General features: G+C 43.2%; 3 protein-coding genes across 9 annotated transcripts; all 3 read right to left on the reverse strand.

Moving 5' to 3' along the window:
• Window positions 1-85: 85 nt before the first annotated feature.
• adnp2a (ADNP homeobox 2a) lies at window positions 86-4843 on the reverse strand. 3 transcript variants are annotated; one of them, XM_036935861.2, is made up of 4 exons: window positions 4545-4843; window positions 3710-3824; window positions 3483-3575; window positions 86-3337 (listed from the first exon to the last, which is right to left on the reverse strand). In XM_036935861.2, exons 2-4 carry the CDS (start codon window positions 3815-3817, stop codon window positions 827-829), a joined length of 2712 nt encoding a protein of 903 aa, XP_036791756.2. In that variant the 5' UTR covers window positions 3818-3824; window positions 4545-4843; the 3' UTR covers window positions 86-826. The 3 variants fall into 3 exon arrangements, with proteins under 3 accessions (XP_036791756.2, XP_036791761.2, XP_036791752.2); XM_036935866.2 differs by having other exon boundaries at window positions 4555-4821; XM_036935857.2 differs by having other exon boundaries at window positions 4550-4809.
• Window positions 4844-5425: 582 nt separating this feature from the next.
• LOC110510437 (partitioning defective 6 homolog gamma) lies at window positions 5426-9675 on the reverse strand. Its single transcript, XM_021591790.3, has 3 exons — window positions 9270-9675; window positions 8485-8707; window positions 5426-7842 (listed from the first exon to the last, which is right to left on the reverse strand). The coding sequence occupies exons 1-3, from the start codon at window positions 9336-9338 to the stop codon at window positions 6809-6811; spliced, it is 1326 nt and encodes a 441-aa protein (XP_021447465.2). The 5' UTR covers window positions 9339-9675; the 3' UTR covers window positions 5426-6808.
• A 94-nt stretch (window positions 9676-9769) lies between these two features.
• On the reverse strand, window positions 9770-17467 carry LOC110510438 (uncharacterized). 5 transcript variants are annotated; one of them, XM_090220380.1, is made up of 8 exons: window positions 17219-17368; window positions 16412-16790; window positions 16020-16194; window positions 15491-15666; window positions 15078-15174; window positions 11336-11441; window positions 11195-11239; window positions 9770-11114 (listed from the first exon to the last, which is right to left on the reverse strand). In XM_090220380.1, exons 1-8 carry the CDS (start codon window positions 17288-17290, stop codon window positions 11016-11018), a joined length of 1149 nt encoding a protein of 382 aa, XP_090076506.1. In that variant the 5' UTR covers window positions 17291-17368; the 3' UTR covers window positions 9770-11015. The 5 variants fall into 5 exon arrangements, with proteins under 5 accessions (XP_090076506.1, XP_090076510.1, XP_090076519.1 ...); XM_090220384.1 differs by having other exon boundaries at window positions 16023-16194; window positions 17219-17363; XM_090220393.1 differs by lacking the exon at window positions 11336-11441 and having other exon boundaries at window positions 17219-17363.

Consider the following 17467-nt stretch of genomic DNA (forward strand, 5'->3'; position numbering starts at 1 on the left):
ACTAGTAGACTTGTTGGGTGTATTTCAAGCCAGGACATACTATATTTAATTCACACGCCAAACCCAATAAAGGAACAAACTAACATTTTTACAAATATGGTAATTTATGTGCAAAACAAAAACACAGATCAACGAGTTCATCTCTAGAAAAGAAGAAAAACACACATCCTTTAATTTAGCACACCATGAAAACTTCTATAGGAGAACCGAGGCACTTGTACTATGCATCTTGAATATTATATACTACAGCATATTATGCTAATAAACTGCTTTAGTTTTTGAGCCAAATAGTGCGTGTTTACAAGCTGCCCAGGCTGTGAAGTTACACTGTACATATAGTTAGTTATCAATGACATGAGATTCCAAATAAATATTGTATGTGTCCACAAGTTCTTGGGTATATTAACAGATCGTATAAAATATCTACACACGTTTCAATTCTACTAAACACTCTTTACAATTGTACAAAATCAAATTGGTCCACAACTGTCTTTTTTGTCAAAATGGGTACATGTATAAACTCAAGTGTTAATTGACAAAATACTAGTTAGACTTTTTTTCCATGACCTCAAAGGGGACATCTAATTCTCATGACTCTTTCTCGTCTTAAAATGTTGTCTCGATGACATCGTTTCCTTTAAAATTCCCTTTTTATAATAAGAAAATAATGACAAGGGCTATCACCGTTTCTTTCTATACATCCAAAATATATCTTCTAGATAAACACAGCTTGCAATTTGGTTCATATATTTCCTTGTTTGTTTTTTGCACACTGACTCGCTTTGAATGCATTCTGTCTGCAGAATGACTGTGCATACAGTAAAAGTTAGACATTTATGTTCCCTGGCTCAGCTTTCTTTTCAGGTTCAATCTCTGGAACAACAAGGTCGTGCTTCAGCTTGCTCAGCTCAGTCCAGTTAAACCCCATCAGAACCTTAGTCTTCTTCTGTCGGAGTGCTTTCATACACCGGCTGCGCTTCGCCCCAAACAGAGACGCCACATCAGTCCTCTGGAACCACAGACGGCCCGCCAGGGCCTCCATCTCTTTCCTAGACAGGTAGGGCCTCTGGTGGAAGTATCTGGCGAGGAACTCCTTTCTATCCTGGAAGGGAAGCATCTCCATTCCTGTGGGATCCAGCAACAGGGACACAGTGGGGTCAAATGTAAAAGCACCAGGTTTGGATTTGTGCCCCACCTGCTGCTTGGTGGCCCCCCCTGTCGCTTCCCTAGACCTACTCGGTCTGCTCTGATCCAGGGCAGCGGCCGGCACGCCACCGTTGATTGTCTGGGCATTTGGATCAGGGTTGATCAATCTCTCTGCATCCTTGGCTGCCTTGGGGGCACACCTGCAGCGCTGGACGTGTATGGAGATGGTTTTGGAAGTGGACTTGTCTGTGTACACCCCCAGGCAGTATACACACTTGAAGGCTGGGGCCTTCAGTATGGCATGTATGGTGGGTACAATGTGATGCTTTGTCTTCAGATGGAGCTCGTAATCCTCCCCGTTCTGAGGCTTCTCTGGACAGAAGGGACAACCGTCTTTTGCTAGGTTTTGATATGCTGACTTGATGGACTCTCGTCTCAGCTTCAGATAGATCCGGTCTTTAGTCGATGTGACCAGAACCACGTTTAGCTCCTTGTCTGCAAGCAGGTCTTTAGGGACAGTTGCGCTCATGTCAAAAAAGGGAAACAAAAGGCCCCCCTGGGGATCGATTCCCAGACGATATTTCTCTTTGAGGACGTCACAGTTGGCTTTGTCTGAGAGCTTGTGTTCCTTACCCATGTGTACCATGACTTGCTGGATGGAATAGAACACCAATGGGCAGAGTAAACACTGCAGACCATGCAACAAATGCTGAAAAATACCCTTCTCCGACAATAACGTTTTACATCTTGTGCATTTCACTGTGTTATTCTCCATCTTCTTCAGAAATTGTGTCTGCACAGCCAACTCTTTGGGTTTCTCAGTGCCGTTGTCACCTTGTGTTAGGTTCATCACGGCCGTGCCAGGCGCTTGATTGGACACCGTACCGTTTCCCATGACGATAATAGTCGACGGCTTGTTCTGCTGTTGTAGAGTGGTCATGTTCTGCGTCACAAGCACACCTTTATTGACAATTTGGGTGACCCCAGCAGACTGGACTGGCATGGCAACCTGAACCGTTTCCAGTGTGTAGGTTGGCATGCCGTTTACCTTGTTGCCAGTAGGGACGAGACGGACAGACTGGGAGGACATGACGGCTCCTCTGGGACCAGACTGGGTCAACATAAAGGGCTGGGAACCACCACCCATCTTGTTTTGGACATTGATTTGGACACCAGGTGGAAGTAGGACCTGTCGGGGCTGCTGTTGTTGTTGTTGTTGTTGTTGGGGAACTCTAATTGTTATCGGTAACGGTTTGGTGGCATTCTGCTGGGTGTTGGGCAGCATCATTCTGATGGGACCAGCTTTGACGAGTGTGGAGGTGGGCAAGGCAGCACGGTTCTGAAGAGAAGTAACTGCCCGCTGAGTGAGTACTAAGCCGTTTCCTACTGGGCCCTGTGTGGCGAGGAACATGTGCCTCTGGTTTGGACCACACACAAGGGCCGTTGTGTTACTTGGAGCAGCCAGAAGCATAGTACCGGTGGAAGGGTTTTTTGATATGGACCTTCCGTTGGGTTGCTGTTGGTTACTGTTCTTGGAGACCAGAGAGACTACTTTTTGGACAGCCCTGGGAGCCAGGTTCGGAAGCTTCTGCTGCGGGCCGTTCCTTATGCTAGTTTTGAGGTTGGTGTTGACGTGTTCGACGATGAAGGGCCTGATGTGCTCGTGCAGTTCCTTGTGTTTGTCTGAGCTCAGAATGTGGTAGAGCAGGTGCTCCGACGTCTCCGCCGGCATGTTACACATCCTGCAGAAGAACGTGGACAATTTGACCCCGCCCGCTGTCTGTTCCGCTTCGTTCCGGTGACCATAGTAACGGTTCAACAACGACCCGTAGTGGTTCACCAGGACGTGTTTTCTCATGACATAGAACAGCGAGTCGTGGAACCCACAGCCCCGACACGAGTATTTGTCTCCTACGTCAGTGGTGGAGACTGAATGGATGGTAGTATGGGACGTGGTGGAGGTTAAAGTACATGAGGCACTGGTGGTTTTGGCTGAGCCCCCGTGGAACAGCTTGATGTGTTGATTGGTGACATCAGGCTGGCTGATGAAGGAACAGTTGGGGCAGGAGGACAGGGCGCTGATGTCCTCCTCCTCCTCGTGACAGCGCTGGACGTGTCCTCTGAAGGTGTACCATGACCGGGTAGAGAACCAGCACAGGGCACAGCAGAGCATCTCCCTGCGATATGGCCACTGAGTGATTTAAATAATAATGATGAAGTTAGCATGTGATTTAAATATTAATGTTACATTATATAAAGTTAAGACATATTACAGTAGTGCAACAGCTATTATGACAGAATAATAAATGACTTGTCCTCCACAATGATGAGCGTACCCTTTTTCTCCTTTTGCCATGGTAACCGTCCGTTAGATCCTCCCAGTCTGTGTTCTCAAAACAGTCGTCTCCTGCATCAAAGCATTTAAGATCCTGGAAAACAAAATAGAGCAAGAGAGGGTTAATGCAAAAATGAATCTATCAATATTCTATTAAGAGTAGCCACAGTGAACAAAGTCCCACTAATATCTGTGCTTGAACATTTGTAGTGGACAAACACAACTTACATCCAACAACTTTTTGCAGTTGTCAAGTCCAATGTCACATAGAATATCTTTGACTCTCTTCCTTGATTGTCTGATTTTGTCCAATTTCTCCACAGGTAGTTGGTACATCTTTTCCCTGCACGAGCAAAACACAGCAGTAAATAAAAGGTTCATTTCACAAGCCAGAGGTAGGCCTAGAAACAAAAACAATACATTTTAAATCAGTTTTTTGTTGTTGTATATACTGTAAACAATAACCACTTCAGTGTCAGTGATACAAAGCAGCATTTATAGTGGAGGTGCCTCTGGACTAGTAGGCCAAGCAAGCGGTTGCCTCTGAATCCCATAAATAGTTATATATAAAATGATAACAACTTTGTCATTAGTCATTGTTGGCGGAAATGGTACGTTCCTCGATTTTCGTTACTGGCTACATGAACGCAATGCCAGCCAAGTAGTAAAACGTATCATTTGGTCACTTCGTCTGCTGCGAAAAACTGCAGTTAAGAGAAGTTACATAATTCTGTGAATGGCACACTGACAGTTGGATGTTACTGGCTAGCAAATAACTACGAAGAATGAGCAGAGAAATACCAAACCACTGATAAATAATCAGGATGCATAATAATACTGCATCTGCGCAAGCCAGCTAAAACAGTTGTTAGCTAGCTGGATGACTGATGCTAGCATCGCATTTTGCCTAATTTGCATGCACACACAGACAGGTCACTGAGGTAACTTCACCACTCATACACATTTGGCGGCAGGATTTAAATATTTGGTGAATTGCAACAACGTTTTGGACACAATGTTAATCATGCAGATATATAGTGAAGATACATTTGGGAAAGTGTACCTTACACGACCTGGCAGTCGAAGAGAAAGCTCTCGACTGAGTGCGTGCTCGTGAGTCTGTTTTCACCAATCCGAGTGGAGAAGAGCTTAGGCGCGCGCACCACACGGCTATGAAAAATATACCATGAAATACTCGGCATGCACTTATCAAATCGTTTTCTTCGCCTATAATACCAATAATGGCAGAATTTCCTGTATTTTTAATCAACCATTTCTTTTGTTTGTTCTGTTGAAGAGCATCATCCAACTATTGATAGGAAACATGGCGCACAGGAAGTGAGGAAGTGACGTTTGCTCATTAACATATTGCATGGTCATGACCCTCCAATCAAATGAGTGTGTCTCTAATTCTTAACCTGGACCATTTTGAGCACAGTAGAACAATTGAGTTGACCTTGATCACCACTGGGGACCACACCTGTTGCCACCAGGTGTATCACACTCATCAATTCATATCATACCTGTTGCAGCTTGGGGCACCCTGTGAAATCACACCTACGGGGAATAAACTACAATAGGTAAACATGGCATATCTTCATATTGAATATAGAATACAGAATATAGAATTTTTATGGAATACATATAGAATTCTAGAATTCAAATTTGCCTGGTTCAATGAGAGATTTCTGCAGCTCTAAGTATTTCTGGTCAATGTCATTTTCCCATAAGCAGAACATTATGACAACAAATATCATACCAGGTCAGAGGTGAGCTCAAGACAGGGTCAAGCATTAGGTACTTGAACAATATTTTTGATAACTTATCAGCAAGCATGGTCTACATCTGTATTGTTGAAGTGGGTCAGGGAGACTGTTTTGTTTCATCTTTGAGTTAAACCTACTGGGCCTACTGTAAGCAAATCACAAATCACTGAAACTGTGGTTGATATTTAGCCCACATGCTCTTTAATCAAAGTATGTGGACAGAAGGGCTGAAAACTCACAGATACAAATGCCAGTGGCTCACACAATTCATAATGACACAGTTCATAATGACACAGTTCATAATGACACAGTTCATAATGACACAATTCATAATGACACAGTTCATAATGACACAATTCATAATGACACAATTCATAATGACACAGTTCATAATGACACAGTTCATAATGACACAGTTCATACTGTCACAGTTCATAATGACACAGTTCATAATGACAGTTCATAATGACACAGTTCATAATGACAGTTCATAATGACACAGTTCATAATGACACAGTTCATAATGACAGTTTATAATGACACAATTCATAATGACACAGTTCATAATGACAGAATTCATAATGACACAGTTCATAATGACATTTGGGACACACATAATGGCTTGATATTTTGTTAAGGGGATAGTTAAGGATTTATTCCTCATAAATGGCATTAAACATATTTATTTAACCTTTATTTAACTAGGCAAGTCAGTTCAGGACAAATTCTTATTTACAATGACGGGCCAATTGTGCGCCGCCCTATGGGACTCCCAATCACGACCGGTTGTGATACAGTCTGGAATCGAACCAGGGTCTGTAGTGACGCCTCTAGCGCTGAGATGCAGTGACTTAGACCGCTGTGCCACTTGGGAGACATAATAAAACCACAACAGTGCTGTAGCTTTAATAATACAATCTCTCTACACAATGCATCAGCAGTACATGTAAAGGACATGCACATTCACAGTATAACAACAAGTGCCAGAACTGGATTTACTAATAATACATAATGGTGTTTCATGACTATTTCCATATTAAATACTTAGGAGCTCCGCTTTGTGGTTTCAAATGTGCTGAGAGACTGACGCTGAGAGGGACAACATTTAAGTGGGTTCAAAAGGTCAGATCCCTGAATTCACAATGTATCATCAACACCCTATTCCCTTTATAGTGCACTACTTGTGACCAGGGTCCAGGTCAAAGCAGTGCGCTATATAGGAAATGTTGTGCCATTTGGGACCCAGCCAATAAGAAACGTCTCCTCCGTCTCAAGCATTGAAAAGGTATAACAAAGGCTTAATTAGGGAGGACAGGCTCGTGGTAATGGCTGGAGCAGAATGAGTGGAATGGTATCAAATGCATCAAACACGTGGTTTAATCAAACACGTGTTTTATACCATACCATTCACTTAATTCTGGCCATTTTTATGTGCCGTCCTCCCCTCCCTGTGGTTTGTAGTGTTCTAGAATCTGACTGTAGAATCACAAGGTGATGACCATTCCGTCCTCCCCTCAGCAGCCCCCTGTGGTTTGTAGTGTTCTAGAATCTGACTGTAGAATCACAAGGTGATGACCATTCCGTCCTCCTCCACCCCTCCCCTCTGTAGCACCAGGCTGCGTCGTAGCTCTGTCCTCAGGGTGAGCAGGCTGCTGTGGTTAAACACACCTCCATTCATCTCCCTGATGGCTGGGCTGCTGCCGTAGTGCTGCTGCAGGGTCAGGTCTCGGTTCAGTCTGAGGTTCAGGTTAGTGAGGCTGGGCTGTGAGTGATAGGAGGTTGAGGAGATGACAGAGTAAGGCCGACGGGGAGGGCGTCGGGTGGATGGCCTAGGAGAAGGCCTAGGACTCTGCTGGGGCTGGGACCAAGCCTGGGAACGGGAGGCTGTGGAGGTGGAGGCACTGGAGCGACGGGATGAGTTTCTGAGTCTTCTCTCAATCACAATGTCCAAGTCCTCGTCGCTCTGCAGCTCGTCATCAGTGAGGCTGTAGGCTCCCACACAGATGGGCATGCTGTGGTAACTCTGACAGATGGGCATGCTGTGGTAACTCTGGTAGTCTAAAGAGCTGACACTGCCTGAGTTTATCCCCGACATCCAGCTGCCGGTACGCACTATGTTATTACGCTGGTTCACCGGCTTCACCGTGATGATAAGATTGTGACTGTTTGCGATCATCATGTCTGTTACCTGGTCTAACACCTTGCCCATCACCTCAATCCCATTCACCTCAAGCACCTGGTCGTTGATGGCCAGCAGCCCTGTGCTCTCAGCCAGGCCTCCAGGGACCAGCCGTGAGATGAAGATCCCAGGTACCTTCTCCAGGCCGTGGGGAGTCACCCTCACAGTGGTCCCATCCCGGATATAGAACCCCAGGGGCCTCTCTGAGCCCTGGCGGTAAAGGCGCACCCGGCGCTGAGATGCGGGCAGGAAATCTGTGTCAATAATGGACGAGATGGGGCGGAAGTCCTGCGGCCTGCTGATGTGGACCGTGGGCCTTTTGCGGTTCACGTCGCCGCGTGGCAGGGGGATCGCTGGCACCTTCCTCCGGCGTGTCACAGTGGCATTGGGGCAGAAGGTATTGTCGTCTACTTCCTCTGTGAAAAGGAAATCTGTTAGTACACGTCTTGAAAGGCAAAACTTGTCAAATGTACTAACATACCTAATTCCCCTAAGGGCTACAATGCAACTAAATTGATGCATTGTTTGTTTTACTGTGTGGGTCAATGTGGGCAAGAAACAACTTCTGACTTAGCACAACAACCAGGGCATAAATCATACTGTCAACATGCAGAATATGTTCTGATTCTCTACAAACTATATAAACAGGAGTTCCTGAGGGTACATAAACAAGGGAAACAAATGTAGATAGTCCACCATGTAAAATAAACATACGAAAATAGCAGCGCACAGCAATTACATGAAAATAAACATCAACCCTGGACAACTAAATGACTTCCCCTTCTGCTGCTGGTGGAGACACACATAAACAACTTCCCTGATGCAAACTCTGATAAATCCCGTATGAAGAAGGCTTGCAAGAAGGATATTTGTATTCCAGTCTCAGCTTTGGATGATATATTATCTCAGTGTTATTGAAGCCTATCGATGTTACCTGGTCTTTATTACCTTTTTAATGACAGACAACCATAATAACTGGCTTAGTCTTGCATAATTACAGCTAGTTGTGTTTAGGGCTTCAGAGTAAAACAACTGTCTGGTCTGTTCTGGGTGTATACCTTGTCTCTGTATGAAGATCCGCAGTAAGGTAGGAGCAGTGGACACGGCCTTGCAGAAGTTGTCATCGTTGTTGACGGGTAGTAGCTCTCCCTGGATATCTGCATAGCCAATGATGACATCGATGCTGGTTAGACGGTGCAGGCGCAGGATGAGCTTGTAGAAATCTTGGAACTCCCCGGGGTTGGAACGGCTAAGGGAAAACCTTCTGAACTCTGCTCCATACTAAAGACAGAATGTTTCAGAGAAACTTTGTACGATAAAGAAAAGTTGTCCTTTCCATACTTATTAGACACATCAAAGCAATTCATTGACGAATTGCGTTTTTGATATTGAGTGTCAGCAATGTATTAGGCTACTGGACTAAACTAAGATGATATGGAGCAAAATATACATGTACCTGTAGATCAGCCAAGAATTGTGAGCAGAAAATCTATCTAGCTTATAGCCATAATATCGGCTATTACATATGCAGGTAATAACACATTACTTAGAATCTAAAATATAATTTTATGACAGGTAAAAATAGAAACGAATGGGTGAATGGACCACCAAATTGGTGGTAAACAGATTATTTCATACCATAAAAGCATAAACGCATTTTTTTTTAATGACAGTAGCCTACACTAGGGTGACATATTGGTTGTAGGACTATATTTAATTTTAGTCAAAGACCGTTATTCTTCCATTTATCGGGAGCACATTGCGCAGCTAGACAGCATCCTCTCCAAATGGAACAATAGTCAGCCTATAAAACAGGATGCCCAACTCCCGCGCGGCTACTTACTTTGCTTTTCACTTCCACTGTCGCACGATACTGCAAAGAAGACTGCGATTTACTTAAACTCCGATTCATTTTCTTATTCTTCAGAACCCCACTGGGTTCTGTGTGGGTTGTAGACTACTACGTCTGTGGGTTCAGTTTGATCCACCGTCTGCTGCCTGTGCGTAAAGTTACGCTTCTTCATACAAAGCCGTTTTCCCGTACTTCTGCGGGAGTAATTACTGCTTTCTTCTGTCACATAAAAAAACTGTGTTGTTCCCGGCTGACTGGTGCGGGACCGGGGCCGACGGATTGGGTAAAGTTAACCATCATGACATCACCGCCCCCATCCTTTCCATAGCTTCCCTCTCCTCTCCACCGGAGGACGCAGTTTCTTCTCTTAAGTGCTGTAGGGATGGATTACATTGGACTACTAAATATCTTATAACTTTGCTTCAGATTTACTAAATATTTATAACATTTGATGTATATATGTGTGACGCATTAATACACAAAAAAAAAAATACAGGTGTGTCAAGTTGTTTATTTTTGCAGTTAGAAATACAGCGTGCATAATGCTCTAAACCTTTATAATCAGTGGTTATAATGAGTTAAATCAACAGTCAATATGAAGTGATATAAATTACAGTACATTTCCATGTCTGAGAAGGCATATTCACCATTCAGAAGCAATATATTCAATTTCTATCCAACATTCTATTATCTATAGTGTCATAACTTCTAGAGAATTTTCCAGGGCGGAGCTATGATTTGGTGCTTATTAATGTGGATGGCGAAGACTTCTCTGATCAGTGACACTGCTGCATTGTGGTGGCTAAGTCACCAATACTGATTATCTCATTTTCCTCCTCTCCTTTCCTTCATCCCCGTCCTCCTTCCTTCCACATTCTGCTAGATCAGTGATGGTGGAAGTTAGGACCCTCTAAGGCAGGTCTTCTACAACAATGGTTCCCAAACTGAGAGGTCGGCAGGGGGAGGGAGGGGGTCCCCCCCCCCAATTATTATTATTATTTATTTTTTAAAGGAATTCAGTCCGGCTTTAAACTTACTTTTGAAAGTTGTAATAGTAGAATGCACAAGCTGCAATTGTGAAATTGGGTGGTGCATCATCAGTTCCTCTTGTCATGTGTGATTGCAGACCTTAGAGAGCTATGTATAAATAACTGGTCAGAAATGTCCAGATCAACTAGCCCATGTCAGCTAACGTTTTTTTTATTATAATTTTTTATCCCATAAATATTGTGGTCATTTTTTTATCACACAAATATCACATGTATACACATTAGACATGGCAAAATGTACGGAAATGCAAGAATATTTTTGCTTTAAAACTGCAACATTTTATTTGCACCCCATGACAGAATGTGTTGAATTGCAGGAAATAAGCTTTAAACCTGCAAAATTCTCTCCACCAACCAGAGGGGTGTGAACAGTTTGTGTCATGAACATTGCTTGTGCCCATAGAAATAGACATGGCGCGGGATGTTCCCCAATGCTGGAAGGGGGGCACCCCGAGGACCCCGGAGGGCCGCATTCAAAGTGTTGTATTTCCTTGCCGTCAAAATGTGAGAAAAAAAATAGTCCTTTATCCATCATTTTAGAAATTTGCTCCCTGACTGTGTAGCTCTAATTTCGGGGATTATTAGTGAGCTGGACACGGTCAAGATACTGTATGAATGTTTCCTAAATATTTGATGCTACTCGTCTTCGGGGCCGTATGTTTGACACCCCTGCTCTAAGGCATGGCAGCTAGTTATAACTGGCATGGAGGGTCCAGGGTGATTCCTGGGGAATAGGGAGAAGTTGCCTCTTCTCTGACCTACACCTTGACCTCATCAGGAGGATGGTTCCCTCCTAGCACTGCCAGGGCGTTGGTCACCATCTTCTCCACCATTATCTGCGTCGTCTCAACGGAGTGGGTCCCTATGTGGGGCATGATGATGACATTTGGAAGAGCAGCAAGGGGGTGGCCTCTGTCCAGGAAAAAATAAACAGAAATGTGTTATTTGAGGGTTATACAAGTGCCTAAAGAAAGTATTTTCAAAAATGTAACTAGGCCTCTCAGGAACCTTCACTATCTTCTTGGTATATTTGGCTTTGTGTTGTAGGTTATTGTTCTGCCAAAGCAGGTTTTCCTCTAGGATTGTGCTTAGCTCCATCCTGCTTTTTTTCATCCTGAAAAACACCCCGTCTTTGCCAATGTCAAACATACCCACACCAAGCTTGAAAATAAAGAGGCAGTTACTCAGTGATGTGTTGGATTCGCCCCAAACATAAGGCTTTGCATTTAGGCCAAAAAAAGTGTATTCCTTTGCCATGTTTTAGTTTTTTTTTTACAGTATTATTTTAGTGCCTTTATCCATACATATACTGTATATGAATGTTTTGGGAAAAATGTATTCTGTATATTTGTATTCCTCTTTTCACTCTGTCGTTTAGGTTATTGTGGGGTCACTACAATGTTGTTGATCCATCCTCCGTTTTCTCCCATGACAGCCACTAAGCTCTGTAGCTGTTTTAAAATTCCCAATGGCCTCATGGTGACATTCCTAAGCAGTTTCCTTCCTGTCCTGCAGCTCAGTTCAGAAGGACGACTGCATCTTTGATGTGTTTGGGTGATTTAATACATCATCCACAGCATAATTATTAACTTGACTAAGATATATTCAATGTCCGATTTGTTATTGTTACCCATCTACCAATCACTGTCCTTCTTTATGAGGCTTTCGAAAAGCTCCCTGGTCTTTGTAGTTGAATCCGTGCTTGAAATACTTGACTGAGTGACCTTAAAGATGCTGTATGTACTGTATGGGGGACAGAGGAAGGGGTAGTCATTAAAAAATCATGTCAACCTCTATCTACAACCTCCCACTCTCACACAGAGTGAGTCCATATAACTTAAGTGATTTCTTAAGCCAAATTTTTACTTCTGAACTAATTTAGGTTTGCCCAAACAAAGGGGGTGAATACTTATTGAATTTCTATATTTTAGTTATGTAATTTGTATTAATTTGTAACATTTTCACTTTGACATTACGGAGTACTCTGGAGCGCTTGAGGGGTTCATGGTATCAGTCTAACATTGGTAGGGGTTTAGGGTATCAGTCTAACATTGGTAGGGGTTTAGGGTATCAGTCTAACATTGGTAGGGGTTTAGGGTATCAGTCTAACATTGGTAGGGGTTTAGGGTATCAGTCTAACATTGGTAGGGGTATAGGGTATCAGTCTAACATTGGTAGGGGTTTAGGGTATCAGTCTAACATTGGTAGGGATATAGGGTATCAGTCTTACATTGGTAGAGGTTCAGGGTATCAGTCTAACATTGGTAGGGGTATAGGGTATCAGTCTTACATTGGTAGGGGTTTAGGGTATCAGTTTAACATTGGTAGGGGTTCATGGTATCAGTCTAACATTGGTAGGGGTTTAGGGTATCAGTCTAACATTGGTAGGGGTTCATGGTATCAGTCTAACATTGGTAGGGGTTTAGGGTATCAGTCTAACATTGGTAGGGGTTCATGGTATCAGTCTAACATTGGTAGGGGTTTAGGGTATCAGTCTAACATTGGTAGGGGTTCATGGTATCAGTCTAACATTGGTAAGGGTTTAGGGTATCAGTCTAACATTGGTAGGGGTTTAGGGTATCAGTCTAACATTGGTAGGGGTTTAGGGTATCAGTCTAACATTGGTAAGGGTTTAGGGTATCAGTCTAACATTGGTAGGGGTTTAGGGTATCTGTCTAACATTGGTAGGGGTTAATGGTATCAGTCTAACATTGGTAGGGGTTCATGGTATCAGTCTAACATTGGTAAGGGTTTAGGGTATCAGTCTAACATTGGTAGGGGTTTAGGGTATCAGTCTAACATTGGTAAGGGTTTAGGGTATCAGTCTAACATTGGTAGGGGTTTAGGGTATCAGTCTAACATTGGTAGGGGTTCATGGTATCAGTCTAACATTGGTAGGGGTTCATGGTATCAGTCTAACATTGGTAGGGGTTCATGGTATCAGTCTAACATTGGTAGGGGTTCATGGTATCAGTCTAACATTGGTAAGGGTTTAGGGTATCAGTCTAACATTGGTAGGGGTTTAGGGTATCAGTCTAACATTGGTAGGGGTTCATGGTATCAGTCTAACATTGGTAGGGGTTTAGGGTATCAGTCTAACATTGGTAGGGGTTCATGGTATCAGTCTAACATTGGTAGGGGTTTAGGGTATCAGTCTAACATTGGTAAGGGTTTAGGGTATCAGTCTAACATTGGTAGGGGTTTAGGGTATCAGTCTAACATTGGTAGGGGTTAATGGTATCAGTCTAACATTGGTAGGGGTTCATGGTATCAGTCTAACATTGGTAGGGGTTCATGGTATCAGTCTAACATTGGTAAGGGTTCAGGGTATCAGTCTAACATTGGTAGGGGTTTAGGGTATCAGTCTAACATTGGTAGGGGTTCATGGTATCAGTCTAACATTGGTAGGGGTTCATGGTATCAGTCTAACATTGGTAGGGGTTTAGGGTATCAGTCTAACATTGGTAGGGGTTCATGGTATCAGTCTAACATTGGTAGGGGTTCATGGTATCAGTCTAACATTGGTAGGGGTTCATGGTATCAGTCTAATATTGGTAGGGGTTAATGGTATCAGTCTAACATTGGTAGGGGTTCATGGTATCAGTCTAAGATTGGTAGGGGTTCATGGTATCAGTCTAACATTGGTAGGGGTTCAGGGTATCAGTCTAACATTGGTAGGGGTTCATGGTATCAGTCTAACATTGGAAGGGGTTCATGGTATCAGTCTAACATTGGTAAGGGTTTAGGGTATCAGTCTAACATTGGTAGGGGTTTAGGGTATCAGTCTAACATTGGTAGGGGTTTAGGGTATCAGTCTAACATTGGTAAGGGTTTAGGGTATCAGTCTAACATTGGTAGGGGTTTAGGGTATCAGTCTAACATTGGTAGGGGTTAATGGTATCAGTCTAACATTGGTAGGGGTTCATGGTATCAGTCTAACATTGGTAAGGGTTTAGGGTATCAGTCTAACATTGGTAAGGGTTTAGGGTATCAGTCTAACATTGGTAGGGGTTTAGGGTATCAGTCTAACATTGGTAGGGGTTTAGGGTATCAGTCTAACATTGGTAGGGGTTAATGGTATCAGTCTAACATTGGTAGGGGTTCATGGTATCAGTCTAACATTGGTAGGGGTTCATGGTATCAGTCTAACATTGGTAGGGGTTCATGGTATCAGTCTAACATTGGTAGGGGTTCATGGTATCAGTCTAACATTGGTAGGGGTTCAGGGTATCAGTCTAACATTGGTAGGGGTTTAGGGTATCAGTCTAACATTGGTAGGGGTTCAGGGTATCAGTCTAACATTGGTAGGGGTTCATGGTATCAGTCTAACATTGGTAGGGGTTCAGGGTATCAGTCTAACATTGGTAGGGGTTCATGGTATCAGTCTAACATTGGTAGGGGTTCATGGTATCAGTCTAACATTGGTAAGGGTTTAGGGTATCAGTCTAACATTGGTAGGGGTTTAGGGTATCAGTCTAACATTGGTAGGGGTTTAGGGTATCAGTCTAACATTGGTAGGGGTTCATGGTATCAGTCTAACATTGGTAGGGGTTTAGGGTATCAGTCTAACATTGGTAGGGGTTTAGGGTATCAGTCTAACATTGGTAGGGGTTTAGGGTATCAGTCTAACATTGGTAGGGGTTCATGGTATCAGTCTAACATTGGTAGGGGTTCAGGGTATCAGTCTAACATTGGTAGGGGTTCATGGTATCAGTCTAACATTGGTAGGGGTTCATGGTATCAGTCTAACATTGGTAGGGGTTCAGGATAAGTCACATCCAGTGCAGCAGCTCTGATCACTTTCTTCAGGAGGGCTTCCACCAACGCATCTTGGTCTACAACGAGGCCTGTGAAAACAAATGCTCCAATGTTTATTACATTTGTTATGGCGAGTTAAGAGTCTGATCACAATAACTTTAGGGTGAATCTAACTTTAGGTCCTTGTGTGTGGCTCACATTTTGTACAATACTCTAATTTACATCCATGCATGATTTACGTGAAAGTCGTAAGTTCTTCCGCCCATAGATCTCAGGTCAGGATTTAGTCTTATGTGTGTCAGGTCCATAGATATAGAATCACTGACTTACTGCTACGGGGACACTCATAATGACCTGAATGGGGAGGGCCATTCTACTTATTCTAACTCTATGGTCTGGTCATACCTCTACTGATGTTGATGAGAGTGCTGGTAGGTTTCATCATGGCTAGTTCCTTGGCACCGATCAGTTTCTGGGTGGCAGGTGACAGGTTCACCACCACCATCACAAAGTCTGACTGCTGGAGCAGATCCTCCATGTTGGCACAGTACATCGCTCCCACTGCTCTCTCTTCCTCTTTCCTGGAAAGAAAGAAAATACAAGTAAAGAAACTACAATCACATTGTCTTCAGAATAAATGAAAGATGAAAGAAGTCTGTTTGGGTACTGAGTCTGTGTTACAGTGAGTTTAGAGTTCAAATCCTAATTTAGTTTGAATAAGTAAATGAGTAGTAAATGAATGAACAGGGTGAATGTGTAGCTTTCAGAATCACACAGCAGACCAATGTCTAAACCTAAACCTTAACCACAGCCATTCTACTGTCTAGATTGAGTAACGTCCTGCTGATTTAATTTGACCTGTATTTGATGTACTTTGGATGTGAGGTGTCTTTGCGTGTGTTTGGGAAGTATGTCCAATCCAATGTATTATTACCACCTGCGGTTCCTGTTATGATAGAGGATCTTCATATCAAATGCCTGGGCCCTCCTGGCCACCTTGTATCCTATCCTCCCCATACCGATGATGCCCAGGGTGGCCCCGCTGACGTCCATACCCATGGAGCTCTCTGGCAAGTCCTCATTGTTGTGGGTTAGGGTGTAATGGTGACCTGTAGGAATATGATAAGGAATAGAAGGGGTTTCATTCTGTCACTTTATGGGCGGGTTCCCCCGGAAACAGATGAAGACTAGTCCTGGATTAAAAAGCACTTTCAATAGAGATTCTTCTTAATCCAGAACTAGACTTCATCTGTGTATGGGAAACTGGCCCTATATGTTTGAATGAGAAACGACTAACTCTGAGTTTCTGACATACAGTAGGCCTACCTTCAACGATCTTCCTTGCAGACGCCAGCATCAAACCCATCCCGATGTCGGCAGTGGCGTTGTCAACAACATGAGGGGTGTTGCACACCTTCACCCCAAAGCTGTTGATCATGGGTATGTCCAGATGGTTCACTCCCACCCCTCCGTTAACCACCACCTTGAGGTTAGGCAGAGACTGCATCAGACCTCTGTCAACTTTCAGGGTAACGCCCCATACAAACACTGCTTTGACCTGTTCTGACAGATTCTTCTGGTCTAGCAGGAATGTCTCGTATGGGATAATGGTGAAGTGTTTCTCGACAACAGGTGCAAAGCATTTGTAGATGCCTCCATGTGCTCCGAAGGTAGTGGCCAGTATGCAGGGCTTCTCCATGTTGATCTGAATGAGAATAAATCAACCATAGCATTTTAATGATTCTATTTATATTCTATATGTATATATATATATTCTAATCATTCTATTTCAATGGCATTCAACATAACGTTTATGGAACAATAAACGGAGAAGAACGCTTTGGATATCCCTATAATCGTCAACTGTTTTCACAATTGTTTCAAAATGTAGAACAATACAATAGAGTAGGCATTTCAGATTGTAAATGCATTCTAACAAATTCTAATCATTCCAAAAGATCATTCACTGTTTAAGTAAACCTTCTTCAGGTTTAACGGTCAATCTATTGTATGTCGAGATTCGTCTGCAACAGTCCGCTATCAAAGCTCAGAAGTCACTACGTAAAAAAAATAGTCTAAAGAAACATTTTCTTCGTCAAGACATGATCATAAAACTATATTTAACTTCCTTACCAGTTGGGATATTGTGCGCGTTCCTCCAAATGACAGCAGTGGAGTCTTCGATCTGTGTATCAAATGGAACATGTCATGTCTGTCTGACAGCCAGGCGCGATTAATCAACTACCGTTTCACCGATGAAAGGCGGCTTTAGTCTGTGAAATATTCACAGGGCTCTGTACAACATGCCAATGGGAAGAAGACAAACATTAATCCACTAACCCACTCTGTCCTACATAACAGAGTATGTAGCGGCAGATAATC

This window comes from Oncorhynchus mykiss, chromosome 3 (assembly GCF_057628025.1).
Source record: "Oncorhynchus mykiss isolate SJ-2025 chromosome 3, ASM5762802v1, whole genome shotgun sequence".
NCBI lineage: Eukaryota > Metazoa > Chordata > Actinopteri > Salmoniformes > Salmonidae > Oncorhynchus > Oncorhynchus mykiss.